Source organism: Heterodontus francisci, chromosome 8 (assembly GCF_036365525.1).
Source record: "Heterodontus francisci isolate sHetFra1 chromosome 8, sHetFra1.hap1, whole genome shotgun sequence".
NCBI lineage: Eukaryota > Metazoa > Chordata > Chondrichthyes > Heterodontiformes > Heterodontidae > Heterodontus > Heterodontus francisci.
The window spans coordinates 45,181,465-45,200,503 of record NC_090378.1 but is presented as its reverse complement, the minus strand read 5'-3'; the positions used below and the strand labels follow the sequence as shown (position 1 = coordinate 45,200,503).

The 19,039-nt window shown below is 43.8% G+C and overlaps 1 protein-coding gene across 6 annotated transcripts in view; it reads left to right on the top strand.

Annotated features, from left to right (window-relative positions):
* The window catches only part of ccdc17 (coiled-coil domain containing 17), a 161,110-nt gene that overhangs the window by 126,453 nt on the left and 15,618 nt on the right, over positions 1–19,039 (top strand). For all 6 annotated transcript variants that reach the window (XM_068037062.1, XM_068037061.1, XM_068037067.1 and 3 more), the window contains 4 exons: positions 2,564–2,658; positions 8,807–9,019; positions 13,211–13,391; positions 18,438–18,620. In XM_068037062.1, the coding sequence (XP_067893163.1) occupies positions 2,564–2,658; positions 8,807–9,019; positions 13,211–13,391; positions 18,438–18,620 (672 nt within the window). The remainder of the gene's footprint in view (positions 1–2,563; positions 2,659–8,806; positions 9,020–13,210; positions 13,392–18,437; positions 18,621–19,039) is intronic.

Genomic DNA, 19,039 nt, shown 5'->3' with positions numbered 1-19,039 from the left:
TTTCGTGCAGAGAGATCGACCGTTGACATGCTGTTCTCCCTTCGTCAGATACAGGAGAAATGCTGCGAACAACTATATTGCCCCTCTATATTGCTTTCATTGATCTCACCAAAGCCTTTGACCTCATCAGCAGACGTGGTCTCGTCAGACTACTAGAAAAGATTGGATGTCCACCAAAGCTACTAAGTATCATCATCTCATTCCATGACAATATGAAAGGCACAATTCAACATGGTGGCTCCTCATCAGACCCCTTTCCTATCCTGAGTGGCGTGAAACAGGGCTGTGTTCTCGCACCCACACTTTTTGGGATTTTCTTCTCCCTGCTGCTTTCACATGCGTTCAAGTCCTCTGAAGAAGGAATTTTCCTCCGCACAAGATCCGGTGGCAGGTTGTTCAACCTTGCCCGTCTAAGAGCGGTCCAAAGTACGGAAAGTCCTCATCAAGGAACTCCTCTTCGTTGACGATGCTGCATTAACATCTCACACTGAAGAGTGCCTGCAGAGTCTCATCGACAGGTTTGCGGCTGCCTGCAATGAATTTGGCCTAACCATCAGCCTCAAGAAAACGAACATCATGGGGCAGGACGTCAGAAATGCTCCATCCATCAATATTGGCGACCACGCTCTGGAAGTGGTTCAAGAGTTCACCTACCTAGGCTCAACTATCACCAGTAACCTGTCTCTCGATGCAGAAATCAACAAGCGCATGGGAAAGGCTTCCACTGCTATGTCCAGACTGGCCAAGAGGGTGTGGGAAAATGGTGCACTGACACGGAACACAAAAGTCCGAGTGTATCAAGCCTGTGTCCTCAGTACCTTGCTCTATGGCAGCGAGGCCTGGACAGCGTATGTCAGCCAAGAGTGACGTCTCAATTCATTCCATCTTCGCTGCCTCCGGAGAATACTTGGCATCAGGTGGCAAGACCGTAACTCCAACACAGAAGTCCTCGAGGTGGCCAACATCCCCAGCTTATACACACTACTGAGTCAGCGACACTTGAGATGGCTTGGCCATGTGAGCCGCATGGAAGATGGCAGGATCCCCAAAAGACACATTGTACAACGAGCTCGCCACTGGTATCAGACCCACCGGCCGTCCATGTCTCTGCTTTAAAGACGTCTGCAAATGCGACATGAAGTCCTGTGACATTGATCACAAGTCGTGGGAGTCAGTTGCCAGCGTTCGCCAGAGCTGGCGGGCAGCCATAAAGGCGGGGCTAAAGTGTGGCGAGTCGAAGAGACTTAGCAGTTGGCAGGAAAAAAGACAGAGGCGCAAGGGGAGAGCCAACTGTGTAACAGCCCCGACAAACAAATTTTTCTGCAGCACCTGTGGAAGAGCCTGTCACTCTAGAATTGGCCTTTATAGCCACTCCAGGCACTGCTCCACACACCACTGACCACCTCCAGGCGCTTACCCATTGTCTCTCGGGATAAGGAGGCCAAAGAAGAAGACTTTTCTTGCTATTTTCTCTTAATATGTTAGGTTCCCCGTCTATGATATTGTCCAATTCCCACGCTTTTGTTTTTGTTCTGCTTAGACACAGAGAGGTGTTCAACAATCATGTGACTTTGATCCTGAATAATGAATGAGAATGTCCAATTATGCAGCCTTCTACTAATTGACCATGTATAATTTTTATTCTCTTGGACTGGCAAATGGAGTATAATGTGCTTCTGTGATCCTGTGCTTCCAGCAGGGAAGCCAGACACATGTTCAGCATGGGTCAGAGACAAAGCTACGGCATTGTAAACCTGATTGTCTGAAATGAAATCCCTATGAAATTATATAGGAACAGGGGTACAGCACCTTGCTGGGAGTATGTAATCACCCCAACCCTGTTTAATCTCAACTTTTTTGGATAATTAACAACACAACTCACCCTTCCAAGGAGAGAAAACTCACTGATGCTAGTAAAAATCTTGTGGAAAAGCTCTGGATTATGACTCTAACATTGTCTAACCTCTTCTTTCACAGATGATATTCATGACCCATGGGCATTTCTTTCAATAGTGCTTTGTAGATTATTCAATTGCCTATTGTGAACAGTTATCCTTCACCTTTAATACCTTTCATAACAATAAATCGATACAATTATTGCAAATGGGAGTAAATCAATAGAGCACCAATTAATTTTGATGAGGACAAATCCCATCTACAGATTGTTCTGAGATATTTATGTAAATGAGAAAGGGAACAATTCTCCCAGTACAAATGTTGATTGAGGCTTGACAATTTTGTATTTGTTATCAAGTGCTGCAGTCACAGATTAAATTAAATGCACTGTTTTGACTTTCCTGCCTTCTCTCAGAGGAAGCAGTTTGTCAGCAATTTAGCAGATTTTGCAGATTAAGGTAGAAAATTGATATTCCGGAACTTTGGAAGAGTGTTTTCCTGCACTAATGTACATAAGTCATCTGAACAATATTTATATAATTCACTTTTGCTCTCTCCCAGATTCTGTTTTTATGGTATCAATTCATATTTCATGTATGATTTTTGTTTGGAAATCCAAATGAAGTTTTCCAATTATCCTTGATCATATTTATGTTTTGTCTGTCAGATCTCACTGAATGAAGGTGCTCATCAGCTACGGTTATACTATGATGGCCCTGACCCAGATAAGCCATTATCAGTTAATGCAGTGACAATTAAAAGGTAAGTCTAATTTCTGAGTTTCAAAAGGTAGAAATAACAATACAAAGTTTGAAAATCTTATTATCATGGGTTTGCAGCTTTGCACAGTATAGGATTCATGTAGTGAAAGAACTAGCAGCAAATCCCAGCCTTGCCTCATATTGGAAACTTGGCTGCCTCAGTTCTTGAATCACTCCATAACAACAGAACATGCTTCAAGCAAGTGAGTGGAAAAACTTTTTGTTGGTCAGTACAGGAGGGTGCCAATGGTAAGGACTGTTCTACGTGAGCTGAGAACACCATTGTTATAAAGATTAAGGCCCATTGTATTATAAGTATTCTACTCTTCCTGTCAAGGAATATAGGATAATGGGGGCATAGATGGAGAGATGGCTAATGGACAGAAATGAGAGAGTAGGAGTAAATGGATTAGCAAAATGCAGCCAGTGGTGTGTCCAAAGAGTCTGTGATGGGACCTCTCTTCTCCAAGCAAAATAAATCAATTGGGCACAGACATCAATATCAAAATTTGCCAACAAGTAGAGGAATGGCAAATTGCGTGGAAGACTGCAGGGGGATATGGACAGGCTAGGGGACTGGGCAGATATTTTTTAGTCTTTATTATTAGGCATGTGGGCAAGTCCAGCATTAGTTGCCCATCCCTAATTGCCCCTGACAACTGAATGGCTTGCTGGGCCATTTCAGAGGGCAGTTCAGAGTCAACCACATTGCTATGTGGGTCAGGAGTCACATTTAGGCCAGACCAGATAAGGATGGCAGATTTCCTTCCCTAAAGGACATTAGTGAACTAGATGGGGTTTTACAACAATTGATGATAGTTTCATGGCACCATTACTGAGACTAGCTTTCAATTCCAGACTTTTTTTTATTTGGATGCAGTTCAATTAGATGAATGTTAAGTAGTACATTTTGGGAAAAGAACAGAGTGGAAATGCAACCTAAATGGTAAAATTCTCAGTGGAATGGAGGAACAGATATTTGGGTTTAGATAGACAGACCTTTAAAAGCAGCAAATAAAATCATTAATAGGGCAAATGAGACACCAAGTTTATATATAGGGACATTAAATATAGAAGTACAGAGCTGATGATGAATTTGGGCGGACTCTTATAAGAAGGATATTAGATTCATTAAAAAAGGTGCAAGACATATTTACGAGGATGGTATCAGGAATGAGAGGATATAGTTATGATGAAAGACTTGAAAATCTAGGACTATGTTCATTACAGCAAAGAAGGGCAAGGCAGATCTAACAGGAGTTTTCAAAGTTTTGAAAAGGTCCAAGATGGTAGTGAAAAATAATTACCACTGGTTTGTAAATTGGTGTCAAGGGGACTTAAGCTTGGGATTAGTGCTAAAACCATAAATAGAGAGGCGAGAAAAATATTTCAGTTCCCAGGTTAACAATATGAATTTTTTTTTATTCATTCATGGGATGTGGGCGTCGCTGGCCAGGCCAGCATTTATTGCCCATCCCTAATTGTGGTGAGCTGCCTTCTTGAACCGCTGCAGTCCATTTGGGGTAGGTATATCCACAGTGCTGTTAGGAAGGGAGTTCCAGGATTTTGACCCAGCGACAGTGAAGGAACGGCGATATAGTTCCAAGTCAGGATGGTGTGTGACTTGGAGGGGAACTTGCAGGTGGTAGTGTTCCCATGCATTTGCTGCCCTTGTCCTTCTAGTTGGTAGAGGTTGCGGGTTTGGAAGGTGCTGTCTAAGGAGCCTTGGTGCATTGCTGCAGTGCATCTTGTGGATGGTACACGCTGTTGCCACTGTGCGTCAGTGGTGGAGGGAGTGAATGTTTGTAGTTGGGGTGCCAATCAAGCAGGCTGCTTTGTCCTGGATGGTGTCGAGCCTCTTGAGTGTTATTGGAGCTGCACCCATCCAGGCAAGTGGAGAGTATTCCATCACACTCCTGCCTTGTGACTAGTAGATGGTGGACAGGCTTTGGGGAGTCAGGAGGTGAGTTACTCACCACAGGATTCCAAGCCTCTGAACTGCTCTTGTAGCCACGGTATTTATGTGGCTACTCCAGTTCAATTTCTGGTCAATGGTAGCCCCAAGGATGTTGATAGTGGAGGATTCAGCATTGGTAATGCCGTTGAATATCAAGGGGACATGGTTAGATTCTCTTTGGTTGGAGATGGTCATTGCCTTGCACTTGTGTGGCGCGAATGTTACTTGCCACTTATCAGCCCAAGCCTGGATATTGTCCAGGTCTTGATGCATTTCTACACGGACTGCTTCAGTATCTGAGGAGTCACGAATAGTGCTGAACATTGTGCAATCATCAGCGAACATCCCCACTTCTGACCTTATGATTGAAGCTGGTTGGCCTAGGTCACTACCCTGAGGAACTCCTGCAGTGATGTCCTGGAGCTCAGATGATTGCCCTCCAACAACCACAACCATCTTCCTTTGCGCTAGGTATGACTCCAGCCAGCGGAGGGTTTCCCCCTGATTCCCATTGACCTCAGTTTTGCTAGGGCTCCTTGATGCCGTATTCGGTCAAATGCTGCCTTGATGTCAAGGGCAGTCACTCTCACCTCACCTCTTGAGTTCAGCTCTTTTGTCCATGTTTGAACCAAGGCTGTAATGAGGTCAGGAGCTGAGTGGCCCTGGCGGAACCCAAACTGAGCGTCACTGAGCAGGTTATTGCTAAGCAAGTGCCGCTTGATGGCACTGTTGATGAGACTTTCCATCCCTGATGGGGCAGTAATTGGCCGGGTTGGACTTGTCCTGCTTTTTGTGTACAGGACATACCTGGGCAATTTTTCACATTGCAGGGTAGATGCCAGTGTTGTAGCTGGACTGGAACAGCTTGGCTAGGGGCATGGCAAGTTCTGGAGCACAGGTCTTCAGTACTGTTGTTGGAATATTGTCAGGGCCCATAGCTTTTGCAGTATCCAGTGCCTTCAGTCGTTTCTTGATATCACGGAGAATGAATCGAATTGGCTGAAGTCTGGCATCTGTGATGCTGGGGACTTCAGGAGGAGGCTGAGATGGATCATCAACTCGACACTTCTGGCTGAAGATTGTTGCAAATGCTTCAGCCTTATCTTTCGCACTGATGTGCTGGGCTCCCCCATCATTGAGGATGGGGATATTTGTGGAGCCACCTCCTTCAGTTAGTTGTTTAATTGTCCACCACCATTCGCAGCTGGATGTGGCAGGACTGTAGAGCTTAGATCTGATCCGTTGGTTATGGGATCACTTGGCTCTGTCCATCACATGCTGCTTTCGCAGTTTGGCACGCAGATAGTCCTGTGTTGTAGCTTCACCAGGTTGACTCCTCATTTTGAGGTATGCCTGGTGCTCTTCATTGAACCAGGGTTGGTCTCCTGGCTCGATGGTAATGGTAGAGTGGGGGATATGCTGGGCCATGAGGTTACAGATTGTGGTTGAATACAATTCTGCTGCTGCTGATGGTCCACAGAGCCTCATGGATGCCCAGATTTGCATTGCTGGATCTGTTCAAAATCTATCCCATTTAGCATGGTAGTAGTGCCACACAACACGATGGAGGGTATCCTCAATGTGAAGGCGGGACTTTGTCTCCACAAGGACTGTGCGGTGGTCACTGCTACCAATACTATCATGGACAGATGCATCTGCGGCAGGCAGATTGGTGAGAACGAGGTCAAGTATGTTTTCCCCTTTTGTTGGTTCCCCCACCACCTGCCGCAGACCCAGTCTAGCAGATTTTTTTTTTCGTGATAACGCACTGAAACAGGCCCTTCGGCCCACCGAGTCTGTGCCGACCATCAACCACCCATTTATACTAATCCTACACTAATTCCATATTCCTACCACATCCCCACCTGTCCCTATATTTCCCTACCACCTACCTATACTAGGGACAATTTATAATGGCCAATTTACCTATCAACCTGCAAGTCTTTGACATGTGGGAGGAAACCGGAGCACCCGGAAGAAACCCACGCAGATACAGGGAGAACTTGCAAACTCCACACAGGCAGTACCCAGAATTGAACCCGGGTCGCTGGAGCTGTGAGGCTGCGGTGCTAACCACTGCACCACTGTGCTTTAGGACTCGGCCAGCTCGGTCAGTAGTGGTGCTACCGAGCCACTCTTGGTGATGGACATTGAAGTCCCCCACCCAGAGTACATTTGGTGCCCTCGCCACCCTCAGTGCTTCCTCCAAGTGCTGTTCAACATGGAGGAATACTGACTCATCAGCTGAGGGAGGGCAGTAGATGGTAATCAGCAGGAGGTTTCCTTGTCCATGTTTGATCTGATGCCATGAGACTTCATGGGGTCCAGAGTCGATGTTGAGGACTCCCAGGGAAACTCCCTCCCTACTGTATATCACTGTGCCACCACCTCTGGTGGGTCTGTCCTGCCAGTGGGACAGGACATACCCGGGGATGGTGATGGCAGTGTCTGGGACATTGTCTGCAAGGTATGATTCCGTGAGTATGACTATGTCAGGCTGTTGCTTGACTATTCTGTGGGACAGCTCTCCCAACTTTGGCACAAGCCCCCAGATGTTGTAAGGAGGACTTTGCAGTGTCGACAGGGCTGGGTTTGCCATTTTCGTTTCGGGTGCCAAGGTCGATGCCGGGTTGTCCGTCCGGTTTCATTCCTTTTTATTGACTTTGTAGCGGTTAGATACAACTGAGTGGCTTGCTAGGCCATTTCAGAGGGCATGTAAGAGTCAACCATATTGCTGTGGGTCTGGAGTCACATGTAGGTCAGACCAGGTAAGGACAGCAGATTTCCTTCCCTAAAGGACATTAGTTTTTACAACAATCGACAAGAGTTTCATGGTCATCATTAGACTAGCTTTTAATTCCAGATGTATTAATTGAATTCAAATTCTACCTTCTGCTGTTGTGGGATTTGAACCCATATCCCTCGAGCAATACCCTGGGTCTCTGGGTTACTAGTCCAGTGACAATACCACTACGCCACCGCCTCCCTGGTGAAATACTGCAAGCTGCTATTGAAATTGTGACACTCATCATGTCATTTGAGAGGGACAGATAACAGTTGAAGAGGAAAGGTATTTAAGGGCATGAGGAAAAGTGGCGAAGTTGAACTGCAATAGATACCTTCAACATGGAGCTAGCATTAGCATTGACACAAGCGCCGTGTGCTGAATCATCTGCTGATAGGAAAATAGGAAGGACAGGTTTGGAAAAGATCCTGGAGTTGGTGTTTGTTATTTTACATGATTACATCGGGATGAAGGCTTCTGAGAATCATGGCAGATTTTTCTTTTTTCCCCTTCTGTGACCTGAGGATATTGGAGGTGAGTCCATTTAGTTTGCTGCATTGAATTATAGAATCTTGGATTGGGCTCAGATTTGATGAGAGGCCAGCTACTCGTTCAAACATTTAAGTATTAATTTACGTGTGGCTTTTCTTCTTTCCTCACTAGGTATGTTAAGATGGCATTCAGTGCAGTAGGTCTGTAGCAAAGATCATTGGCTGAATTTGCTTTTGCAGGAGCCTTTTCTAATCCTTCACAGCAAGGAGAATTAGAATATAATTGACACAACAGATGTCCTCAATAAAGCACTGGTTTGGCCTCAGCTGGAGTATTGTGCTCAATTCAGGGTAGTACCACACTTTAAGAAGGATGTCAATGCCCTCGAGAGGGTGGAGAGAAGATATACTGAAATGGTACCAGGGTAGAGGGACTTTAGTTATGTGGAGAGACTGGAGAAACTGAGGTTGTTCTCCTTAAAGCAAAGAAGATGTGATAGAGGTGTTCAAAAACATGGATGGTTTTGATAGCGTAATTAAGGAGAAATTATTTCCAGTGGCAGAAGGGTCAGTAACCAGAGGATGCAGATTTAAGGTGATTGGCAAAAGAACCAGAGGCGATATGAAGAAACAATTTTTTTATACAGCAAGTTGTGGTCTGGGATAAACTGACTGAAGCAGATTCAATGGTAACATTCAAAAGAGATGTGGATAAATACTTGAAGGGAAAACATTTACTGAGTTATGGGGAAAGAGCAGGGGAGTGGGATTTATCAGAAAGGTCTACCAAAGAGCCAGCACAGGCATGGAATGGGCCAAATGGCCTCCTTTTGTACTGTATGCTATGATTCTAACAATGATAGATGCTTTTTCTATTCTTGAAGGCCATCTCCAACGACAGTTCCTTCCTTTTTAGGTATATCCCATGTGCTACATTATTAGTCAGATTGGTGAAAGCACAAGTTGACAAGAACCTCAGAGCCCTGGAAAGAAACAAGGTGCCCAAAACTGAATGGATTAAACTTGGTCTTTTCCAGCCTATGCCTAACTATAATGATAAAGTATACTATTCTGACCAGGCCAGACCAACCACAGGTGAAAATGATCTCTACCATGCTATGGTTAATAGGTGAGTTAGCCAAAAATTCTTTTTATTAAACTCCTTTCTAAACATGCTAGCCATTTGCAATTGGAAGTACATTTGACTGTTATCATACACAATAATTTCTGTCATTTGACGTTGGGAGGAGAAATGTATTTGCGGCCTGTGTGTGTTTCTTCAGTGAAATCAATCAGGAACGCCTCAGGGGCCACGCAGTTAATGGCCCGCAGCACTGTCTGTCCTCAGAGAAGGCAAGCGGTGCTATACAAATGAAACTTTCTCCCAAAGTATCTACAAAACAAATCTGCAGCATAATCTACAGAAACTCATTGCATAAGATTTTTCTTATCACAAGAGAAATAGGTAAGTTAGAGAAGGAAAAACTGTTCCCATTAACTAATGATACAAGGACTAGGGGACACAGATTGAAGATTTTGGGCAAGGGATACAAGGGGAATATGAGGAAGAACTTTTTTACACAGCAGGTGGTGATGATCTGGAACTCGCTGCCCACAAGTGTGGTGGAAGCAGAGACAATCAATAACTTCAAAAGGAAATTGGATGGCCACTTGAAGGAAATAGACTTGCAGGGCTACGGGGATCGAGCGGGGTAATGGGACTGACTGAATAGCTCTGTAGAGAGCTGCATGAACTCGATGGGCTGAATGGCCTCCTTCTGTGCCGTAAATGACACTATGACTCTAACCATAACTTGATTAGTCGTTTGGCAGTACAGAAATTGAGTATTACTGAAAATAGAGACGTGTTGTTAAAGCTTTTCGTCTTTCACTCATCAGGACAATCTGCAAGAATACCAATGTAAGGGAAAACAACAACTTTATACTGTATGAGAGGAGTGTGCTGATTGGTTGGCAAGTGACTGGTAGAGGCGTTGCTATGGAGAATGCACCAATTTACCAGTTCTTTCTGTCTGCAAAGTACAGGGCCCTGTGTATTAATATATGTAGCTGCAGTACAGACAAATGCGTCACACAGCGAGCCCTACTGACAATCTTAAATTGGTTGTCAGCACCTCAGATATCAGATGATGTAAGAATTACATCAAGAATTACAAATATTGTGCCTGTTTCAGCTAAACAAAATAAATGACAGCCATTCGCTGGTTCATTCCTCAGGGCAATGCCTTGACCAATCAGAATCAAGCTGCATGGTTTAAATTTCAAACAAAGCTTTGCAGTTAACTGTCAGTCACTGTAAACTGGTGCATTCTCCATGGTAATGCCTCTATCAATCAGAGTTCACTTGCCAACCAATCAGCACTCTCTTCTCATACAGTATAAAGTTGTTGTTTTCCCTTACATTAGTTATTCTTGCGGATTGTCCTGATGAATACAAGATGAAAAGCTTTGACAACAGGTCTCTATTTTCAGCAATACATAACTTGATTATTGTGTTTGTGCCCAATGAAGGATAAACCTGTCAAAGATTGCATTTTCTTTAAAAGGATACCTTTATTACACAGGGATGAGACTAAATGCCCAGATTTCATTTATTCTCCCATTCTGGTCTCATTGATTCAATCAAGCTCAGTTCTAGCTTCAGTAACAATATTTCATCTTTCTTCTTTACACTCTTCAATGATCTGGTCTGAACGTTGGCACAAAAATTCCTGGGACTGGTGATGGTGTAAGTTGCACTTACCCAGAAGGAATGGGTGGGGGTGGAGAATTGGAATGTGGACTGGATATCTTGGCTGAGATTTTGCCTCATTAAATTCCTCTGCCCGCCCCTCCTACATCAAGTGGGTTGCTGGGGTGTTTCGGGGTTTTTCAAGGATATTCCTCTTTTTACATCCTTTAAGGGCCTTAGCAGTGCTCACACCAGTTGAGATGGGGTATGAGTTCCATTGATACTTTCTACAGGTCCCAACATTCTCTAAAGTAAGGCGGAGAATTGATTATCTCTTGATTGAGTGGCTCCAGTGCAAGCTGATGATTTTAATATCTATCTTCTCTTATTTGGACCGCTGAAGGACTCTACTTTGCCGTACAAGACTGGATTTGCTCGAGCCAAGGTGGCTGCCGCCAGTACGCCCTTGCAGGCAACTGAGACCCACCCTGGCTTTGCAAATGACCCTCATCCCCAGAATTTGGGAAGGTATCAACAAGCGCTATATAAATATAAGTTGTTGTTGTGGGTGTTGTCTTGTGTGGGGGCCATTGGAGTTTCAGGAATCTCCAGGCCAATTAACTTTAACAACTTCAGACCTCGCCATCAGTCCCATGTTTTTTTTTGAATTGGGGTGCTGGGTATGTGGGATTAGTCTGATGAAATCCAGGGCACGTGGAGGCATATCAGATATAAGCCCTTTATCACAACACAGTGCTGCCTTGTGGATGTTGCTCTGTCTTTTCTCTTTCTGGGTAAGGTTTGGCCTACTGCATCTTTGTATTTAAAAATTAATTTCAGACCACCTGCATGTGCAGTTTGGGATTTCTCCGTCCCTCCCCCCCAATGTCATTTCCTTGTACGGGCTCTCCCATGCTTTTTCAACACATTTATTTTCACACTCTTTAATTCTTTTAGTATCTTTGATTGTTTCACCAAGATGATGTTTTATATCATCTGCCAGTTTCTTGCTTTTCTTTTTAGTAGCTTACAGGCTTTTCAGCCCATTCACTTCCTCTTTTTGATTGCAATACCTGCCACTTTTCCTCCCTTTTGTGTGTTCAATGCTATTCAACAACAACAACCTGCATTTATATAGCAACTAATACAAAAGCAAAATACTGTCGATGCTGGAAATCTGAAATAAAAACAGAAAATGCAGGAAGTACTCACCAGGACTTGTCAGGACTTCTGACGACAGGTTATCATCCTGAAATGTTAAATGGACCCGATTTTAACCCACTCAAAACCCATTCACTTACAGAGAGTTAAAATCGGACCCATTAACTTTATTTCTCTCCATAAATTCTGCCTGGTGTGCTGAGTAATTCCAGCAATTTTGGTTTTTATTGCATTTTAAAGCTCCTTTAACACATTAAAACATTCTAACAGGATTTTCACAGGTGCATTATCAAACAAAATTTGACACTGAGCCGCAAAACGAGATATTAGGGCAGCTAACCAAATGATTGATCAAACTGATAGGTTTAAAGGGGCATCTTAAAGGAGGAGAGATGTTAGGGTCTCAAGTTATGTTAATGGATGTTAAATACCTGTTAGTTGTAGGTAATAGGGTGAACAGGTGTTGGGTATTGTTTAGTTAATTGTACACACGTGTATATAAAGAACCAGCCAACACTGGCTGTGTAGTGTTCGGAGTGAAGAAGTAAACTTTATGGTAAGCAATAAACAGGCTCTACGTAAGCATCCCAGTCTCAGTGTCTTCTTCATAAACAGGATTGGCAGTTTCTCAAACAAGAGAGAGGTAGAGAGGCAGAATGGATTAGGGAGGGATTTCAACGGCCCAGGCGGTTGAAGGCACAGCCACCAATGGTGAAATTATTAAAATCAGTAATGTGAGGCCAGAATTGGAAGAGTGCAGAGATTGAGGATGTTGTCGGACTGGACAAGGTTACAGAGATAAGAAGGAGCATTCTGATCTTTCAGTTCTGGCAAAGGGCCTATATTTAAGCATTAACTGCTTTAGATTCTAGATTGTGGGCGGCACAGTGGCGCCGTGGTTAGCACCGCGGCCTCGCAGCTCCAGCGACCCGGGTTCAGTTCTGGGTACTGCCTGTGCGGAGTTTGCAAGTTCTCCCTGTGACTGCATGGGTTTCTGCCGGGTGCTCCGGTTTCCTCCCACCGCCAAAGACTTGCAGGTTGATAGGTAAATTGGCCATTGTAAATTGCCCTGAGTGTAGGTAGGTGGTAGGAGAATGGTGGGGATGTGGTAGGGAATATGGGGTTAATGTAGGATTAGTATAAATGGGTGGTTGCTGGTCGGCATAGACTCGGTGGGCCGAAGGGCCTGTTTCAGTGCTGTATCTCTAAATAAATAAAATAAATCAATTTTCAATATTTACATATGGCCTGGTTTTCAATGCTGGTTAGAGCTATACATTTTTTGGTAGTGTTTAGTTGATACTACTGGATACTCCCTTCCTATATCCAAATATATGCTTTTTTTGCTGTGAAGTATGTTTTTGAATAGTTTCTATTCAAATTACCTGTCTGTAGTAGTTCTTTTTCCCTTGAAGGATTTTCACGGCCATCAGACATTGTGACACTACTGTTGGTTTTGTTTCAAAGATCTGTTGTTTTGGTTCGAGAAATAATTCCATTGATAGCTGGTGGCAAGGAACAAGACCATAGAACAGATGATGAAATTGAAAACTGGATCCGTGTGAACCTTTCCAAACTGGTGGATGTTAAACCGTTGTCCTTCAACCTGACCTATATAAGCAGATATCTCACAACCTATGGCATCAAGGTGTGTATGATATATGAGCAAAACAGTCTTTGATCTTTTATCCCCTGAAAGAAGTACAAAATTAAGGTACTTGGAAAAAACTCTTTCATATTTGATGGCCTAGAACTTGACCATACCCACTTTACATGCATAAAACATGTAAAAACATCAGGGCCCAATATGGTGGACACATGCTCATGCAATGTTGTAATTGCATCCTCCTCCATAAGTGTCCCAGATGGCATCTGAAATGGGTATTAGGCATATACAAATGAGGCTTATTGCATTTTTGAGGCCCTCTTCGCAAAATTTGTTTGCACATTACCGGAGCATATGTTGGGCATGTTTCAGTCAGTATTTTCAGGTGCTTGGCAGCCAAACCTGTAGTCCCAAAAGAACTGACCCTGTAAAGGTAAGTTTAAACTTTTTACATACCTTATTGTGGAGTGGGGAGTAGCAGGAGTACTCCTTCTGGCTCCACATTAAATTCCTGGACCACTCAACCCCTCCTGATTGCCTACACCTTCCAGGATTCTCTTAACGACCTCAATCGGAACCAAACCAGCCAATCTTGCTGCCTCTTGGGATGTGGTGGTGCCTGCAGCTTAATAAGCAAATTAGGCAGGTGGACCAACTTGATGTGGTCCTGCCACAGGCTTCATTAGGCACTTGTAGTATGCGCTGTAGTAAGATCATGCCCCAATTCAGACATGATCCAATTTCTAGGCCGACATATTTTTGAGTTTTACAGCTAATTGGGGATTCATTGCAGGTTGACTTCTATATTTGGCTTAGAATTGATGTTTACCTTTATTCCTCCTTCAGCTTGAAATGTGGGCAGTGGAATGTGAACTGTCAGTAGACTTCCTGTGGTTATGGTGCAACACAGGATTGTTGGTCCTGCAACAATAATTTCTGCATGATTTAGACCTGAGTGGTTTTAAACAAGCATTAATACACATTTTCTAATAACAATATTATCCTTAGACAACTGTTCTACATAAAGTGACAAGCTTTAATACAATAATATAAGCAAAATACTGTGGATGCTGGAACTCTGAAATGAGAACAGAAAGTGTAGGAAATACTCAGCAGGTCTGGCAGCATCTGTGTGGAGAGAAATAGAGTTAACATTTCAATTCTGTGACCCTTCATCAGAACTGGCAAAAGCTAGAAATGTAACAGTCTTTGAGCAAGTGAAAGGGGGGAAGGGGGAAGAAGAACAAGAAGGAAAGAATGTGAAAGGATGGAGGGGGGAGAGATTAAATGTCAGATGTCATGGAACAGAATGCAAATGGCGTGCTAAATAGTTGTCACAAAAGACAAAGCATGAATCCAGAGAGAGTGCTAATGGCAGAATAATGAACAGCTCTGTACAAAAGCAAAAACATGAAAAACAAGTTTAGGACTAGCATATGATTAAAAATAAGTAAATAATTATAAAAAGAATATATATATAAATAAAATAAAAATAAATAAATAACGGGGCTCATGGTCTGAAATTATTGAACTCAATATTGAGTCCAAAAGGCTGTAGAGTAGAGTGCCTAAGATGAGGTGCTGTTCCTTGAGCTCGTGTTAATGTTCACTGGAACAGTACAGCAGGCTGAGGACAGAAATGTGGGCATGGGAACAAGGTGATGAATTAAAATAACAAGAAACCAGAAGCTCGGGTTCACGCTTGCAGACCAAAGGGAGGTGCTCTGCAAAGCAGTCGCCCAATATGCATTTGGTCTCCCTGGTGTAGAGGAAACTGCACTGTGAGCAGCGAAAGAAATACAGGTAAATCGCTGCTTTACCTGGAAGGAGTGTTTGGGGTCTTGGATAGTGAGGAGAGAGGAGGTAAAAGGGCAGGTATTACACTTCCTGCGATTGCATGGGAAGGTGCCGTGAGAAAGAGACGAGGTCTTGGGGGTGATGGAGGAGTGGATCAGGGTGTCGCTAGGGAATGATCCCTTCAGAATGCTGACAGGGGAGAAGGGGGAAGATGTGTTTGGTGGCGGCATCACGCTGGAGGTGGCAGGAATGGCGGAGGGTGATCCTTTGGATGTGGAGGCTGGTGGGAAGGAAAGTGAGGACAAGGGGAACCCTGTCGCAGTTCTGGGAGGGGAACAGGTGAGGGCAGAAGTGCAGGAAATGGGTTGGACATGGTTGAGGGCGCTGTCAACCACAGTGCGGGGGAATCCTCGGGTTGAGGAAAAAGGAAGACATCAGAGGCGCTGTTGTGGAAGATTGCATCATCAGAACAGATGCGTCGAGGATGGGGAAACTGGGAGAATGGAATGGAGTCCTTACAGGAGGCACGGTGTGAGGAAGTGTAGTCGAGGTAGCCGTGGAAGTTGGCAAGCTTATAATAAATACTAGTGGACAGCCTATCCCCAGAAATGGAGACAGAGAAGTCAAGGAAGGGAAGTATCGCAGATGGACAAACTGCTGTCTCCACAAAGTCCCTACAAGCTTATCAGACTCACAGCCTCCTGGGCTACTGTTAAAGAAAAAGGATTCCCGACTGTCTATGCTGCACGCTAACCTTTGTGGGGGGGTGGTGAGGAGCGGGGGTGGGGTTTTGTTCAAGTCCTACCCTTGTACTATCTGGCTACCTTCAGCTTTACATGCTCATAAACGTTTCCTATCAAGCTGACGCTATGTTTGAAGTGTTTTCACCACGTGCTAATCTTTTCAATCTTAAACTTGGTTGCACAAGTTATGTTTGTTGTACTGCAATGCATAGGCCAATCTTTATCTACTTGTGGCCTTCAGGCCTTCATAGTTCTGACTGCCTTAGCTGCATACTGTGCTGTCCTAGCAACTGCACCTCTTGGAGCCTGATTCTCATGGCTAAGCTTGCTTTGTTCACCCAGAAATGAAAAGCTTCCTCTTTTCTCCAAGTTCGACCATTTAAAACACTTGAAAATATTTTAACATGAACCTTCCGTAGTTTTTTCTGACAATGCTGCTCTGTGCTTCAGTGATACGGACCGTAGGGGAGATTCTTTGCTGGTATATATGCCAGTTATGCAAGTATGCTTCTAGTGTGGGAGAGATCATAAAGTTCAGACCAAGGTTTTGAGCCTACTCTACATTATGATCATATTCCATGTTTTTTTCTGGCTAGGCTTTGCTGGTTTCTCAGAGGACTTGTAGTGATGGTATGCATGGGCTTCATTAAGGTTTGTAAATTATGTTAATGAGGGTAGGGATGCCATGGTTTTAGCATATTATGATTTCTATCCACAAGAAGGGGTTCCTAGTACTGCAGAAAACTAGTGCTAATATGCTTTTGAAATGGCTTGTTGGAGTGTTATGGCACATATAACAGATTCTCTGGAGGTACAGGGCAAAATTAGAAAACTGAGTTGAATTTTACAGAGTATTGTAAAATTCAGGAGAAATTCATGAGTTTTTAGTGATTTTTTTTGAGAGGCTTTTTAACCCAGTGTCACGTGAAGTCCTTTATGATTCTGGAAGTTATGCGAATTTTGCTAGGCCAAAGTCACTGTAAAACGGGCAGAGCTTGGATATTGGTTGCAATCTCTCCTACATCAGTTTTGTATATGAATAAGGAAGTGACATCTCAATGAGACAGAATAGTAAACACTTTACTTCTCCATCTAGAGAGGGGCCCACTGTCCCTTTTGACTTGGCTTTTACAAGTTGGTTTTAATTAATACCACATGAGGTGAGGTAAAAGTGAACTTAAATAATTTTTCCAAAGATGTTTGATTTTGCAAATTATGGACAGTGTTATAAAACATTTACATTATGTAATTCATGCCCGTCTAAGAGCGAAGTCCAAAGTACGGAAAGTCCTCATCAGGGAACTCCTCTTTGCTGACGATGCTGCTTTAACATCTCACACTGAAGAATGCCTGCAGAGTCTCATCGACAGGTTTGCGGCTGCCTGCAATGAATTTGACCTAACCATCAGCCTCAAGAAAACGAACATCATGGGGCAGGACGTCAGAAATGCTCCATCCATCAATATTGGTGACCACGCTCTGGAAGTGGTTCAAGAGTTCACCTACCTAGGCTCAACTATCACCAGTAACCTGTCTCTCGATGCAGAAATCAACAAGCGCATGGGAAAGGCTTCCACTACTATGTCCAGACTGGCCAAGAGAGTGTGGGAAAATGGCGCACTGACACGGAACACAAAAGTCCGAGTGTATCAAGCCTGTGTCCTCAGTACCTTGCTCTATGGCAGCGAGGCCTGGACAACGTATGTCAGCCAAGAGCGACGTCTCAATTCATTCCATCTTCGCTGCCTCCGGAGAATACTTGAAGATACGGTCCTGCCACCTGATGCCAACACAGAAGTCCTCGAGGCGGCCAACATCCCACGCTTATACACACTACTGAGTCAGCGGCGCTTGAGATGGCTTGGTCATGTGAGCCGCATGGAAGATGGCAGGATCCCCAAAGACACATTGTACAGCGAGCTCGCCACTGGTATCAGACCCACCGGCCGTCCATGTCTCCGCTTTAAAGACGTCTGCAAACGCGACATGAAGTCCTGTGACATTGATCACAAGTCGTGGGAGTCAGTTGCCAGCGTTCGCCAGAGCTGGCGGGCAACCATAAAGGCGGGGCTAAAGTGTGGCGAGTCGAAGAGACTTAGCAGTTGGCAGGAAAAAAGACAGAAGCGCAAGGGGAGAGCCAACTGTGTAACAGCCCTGACAAACAAATTTTTCTGCAGCACCTGTGGAAGAGTCTGTCACTCTAGAATTGGCCTTTATAGCCACTCCAGGCGCTGCTCCACACACCACTGACCACCTCCAGGCGCTTACCCATTGTCTCTCGAGATGAGGAGGCCAAAGAATGTATTGAATAGTTAAATTGAAAAGCTTTGAAGCTAAATTACAAAATCAATAAAATATACAAAAGTGCAGCAGTTCAAAGTTAGAGAGTAAATAATTGAAGTACACGTTATGTGGCCTGATTTGTGCAGTGTTTTTCCTTACTGGAAAGCTGCCATTGTCCAAGCGTATGTGTGATTTTGAACTCCTTAATTTCAGATGCTATCCCTGACATACTTATTTACAGCATATTTATCCTTTTCTTTTGCAGTTATCTGTGGATGGAGCTAAGAATTTACCCTGGGCTAACTTTGCATTAGCTCACTTCTCATTCAATCCTCCCGGTGCATATTATTTTGGTAGTCCTTGGGCCAAATACGATCCCCCAGTTTTCGTAGAGAACATAGATTTCGCCAGTCTCCAGAAGTGCCCAATATGGTTAGATAATTTTAAGGTAATGTGGTTTTAATGATTAATTATTGCACTATAGATTATTTGTAGCTGTATATTTTGTAACTCAGAACTAAAAATGGTGTCATGTAGGGTTACCACAGCAACTCAGTTTGTTTATTGGAAAATGTATTTTATTATTTATAATACACAGACATCCCAATGGTGGAATTTGGAAAATAATTCAATTCATGTCTTTGGGGAAACAATTGTCTTCATGCTTCCATGTAAAATAAAGGAATTGATTATCAGTAGAAAACTTAAGGATCATCCAAACAACAAAAACCTAGTTAACACTAGTCAGCATGGATGGAGAGGGAAGGTTTTGCCCAACTAACCTCCTCAACTTCTTTGAGGAAGCGGATAACTCTGATATGGTATACCTCGACTTCCAAAAGAGATGTGAGACTGTTCCTGCCAATT